Consider the following 2,194-nt stretch of genomic DNA (forward strand, 5'->3'; position numbering starts at 1 on the left):
ACTTTTTTTTTTTGTTGAGAAACACACATATATATAGGGAAGGGGGACGAGATAAGGGAATACACCCACACGCCAACATCATAATTGCATGCGGCAGTTAGTATTGCGAAGCAAGTGATAAACCCTTCTCAATATTACACCTTACCAATGTGAAACGACTTAACAATACTGAGTATCTTTTTTTTTTTTTTTAGAAACACACACACACACACAAACACACTTGGATTAAAAAAAAAAAATTCTAATATGATTTTTTGTTAGAATACTAAGTATTTTTAACATACACATAAGGGGAGAGGGGAGAAAGTTTTTTTTAAAGATCCTAATATGATTGAATAAGCATTGACTCAAGATGTATTATTACATTTATCTTATTATTAATGAACGTTATTGTCCTCTTTAAAAAATTTAAAAAAAAAAGTGTAAATGGAAATTTAATAAAACCTGAGAAAATTAGGAAAGTTTTCATTTCAAAGCGACATTCATAAATGCAATGGAAGTGTAGATTTATTGTGCCAATTCATTATTAGTTGCCATTGTTACTTTGGTAAATCCACTCATAGTGGGCCCAAACACAAAAAATATTTATACTTCAAGATGGTTGAGTCCTATAGCAAAGACAAACCAAATCTACTAAATCAGAGGGCAACTTGGTCAATGAAATCACCTAGTATATACACCTTAGATCTAGTACATGAACAAAGTTGTAATACCAATGAACCTTAATGGCATTTGGATAACCCAATCTTTATATAAGACCCAAGTGCAACCACTCTCAAATTCAGACCACTTTAAATTCACAACTCACAAGAAGTCAACAACCATGGCAATGGCATTCAAGATGGTACAATTTCTCTTCACCATACTCTTTGTTTCTTTTCATTCATGTTTACCAAGAAAAAAAAATTTATAAAACTATGTGTTATAGTTGATTTGGTTCAATTGGGTGTATGTGACATAATGACAGGCCACTACTGGAATGTGGGTGACTGATGAGTGCAAGAACTCATTCCATGATATGAAATGGAAGAAGGTGCATAGGTACATAGTGTTCAAGATCGATGAGGGATCTAAGCTAGTCACCGTCGACAAGGTCGGCGGCCCCGGCGAAGGCTATGATGAACTTGCAGCCTCATTGCCTACTGATGATTGTAGATATGCAGTGTTTGATTTTGATTTTGTCACGGTTGATAATTGCCGGAAGAGCAAGATCTTCTTCATTGCATGGTACCTAACCTTTCATGCTGTTTTTTAATGCTCTAGATCCTAATAGTTGTTAAACTTTTATTATAATATTTAAGCTATGTTAATCTAATGCTGTGACTATATGGTACAGAAATTTAGTCTTGTAAGCAACATGGTGCAACCACCACCACCACCTAAAGTATTACTAGTAGGATTAGAATTTAGACATTGCAGTGAAATATGAAAATGGATTTGAATCCCTCACACCCACTTGTAAGAATGATCAATTACTTACTTTGATCAGTCATTTGGTTCATTGTGTTTCTTTCTCTGCATAAAAGTCAGCATAACAAGAACTGGATTGAATGCAATGGTTTGCATTGAACCAAATTGTTAATGAAAATTGTGAATTTTGGGTTCTTATTAGGTCTCCAACAGCATCAAGAATAAGAGCAAAGATGCTATATGCTACTTCCAAAGATGGGCTGAGGAGAGTGCTAGATGGCATCCACTATGAAGTCCAGGCAACCGACCCAACAGAGATGGGATTTGATGTTATTAAGGACAGGGCCAAATAGATGTGATTAGAATTAGCTAAAACAATGTTTGTGGCATCTTACTTTTATTTAATAACTCCAACTATATGTGCTTTTTGTTGCTGTTGTTACTTTTACTTCTTTTTTTTCCCCTAGATAATCGCAACTAATGTAAGTTAATCCTCCCTAATTTATAATAATATTTATGTCCCCCCCTGTGTGATAATTTAATGACAAAAGGACCTTTTGTTTTGATCCCTTTTTATCATACAAAGATACAAAAAAGGTTGAATTAATGCGACACTTGAACGCTAATGGGCCTATTTGCTTTTACTAGCACTAATAGGATTCCTTGTCAAAATCAAGATTGTGATGAGAAGCTGATTCAGCACCTAGACTAAATTCATGTATATCTGCTCAAATGAAATTTCTGAATTATAGACTTATAGATTATAGTTGCCAATTTGCTCACT

At 34.2% G+C, this 2,194-nt stretch overlaps 1 protein-coding gene across 1 annotated transcript; it reads left to right on the top strand.

The window, feature by feature from the left end:
• Window positions 1–679: 679 nt before the first annotated feature.
• On the top strand, window positions 680–1,976 carry LOC142642082 (actin-depolymerizing factor 5-like). The gene is made up of 3 exons (XM_075816437.1): window positions 680–844; window positions 968–1,227; window positions 1,613–1,976. The coding sequence occupies exons 1-3, from the start codon at window positions 695–697 to the stop codon at window positions 1,761–1,763; spliced, it is 561 nt and encodes a 186-aa protein (XP_075672552.1). The 5' UTR covers window positions 680–694; the 3' UTR covers window positions 1,764–1,976.
• Window positions 1,977–2,194: the final 218 nt, after the last annotated feature.

The sequence above is a fragment of the Castanea sativa genome, chromosome 7 (genome assembly GCF_040712315.1).
Source record: "Castanea sativa cultivar Marrone di Chiusa Pesio chromosome 7, ASM4071231v1".
Lineage (NCBI taxonomy): Eukaryota > Viridiplantae > Streptophyta > Magnoliopsida > Fagales > Fagaceae > Castanea > Castanea sativa.

Excerpts from the sequence above, each read along its gene's own strand:
- LOC142642082 (XM_075816437.1), top strand. The coding sequence starts at position 695 with ATGAACAAAGTTGTAATACCAATGAACCTTAATGGCATTTGGATAACC. Across the intron at positions 845-967 it reads TGGCAATGGCATTCAAGATG|GCCACTACTGGAATGTGGGT; the intron begins GTACAATTTCTC and ends ACATAATGACAG. Across the intron at positions 1,228-1,612 it reads AAGATCTTCTTCATTGCATG|GTCTCCAACAGCATCAAGAA; the intron begins GTACCTAACCTT and ends GGTTCTTATTAG.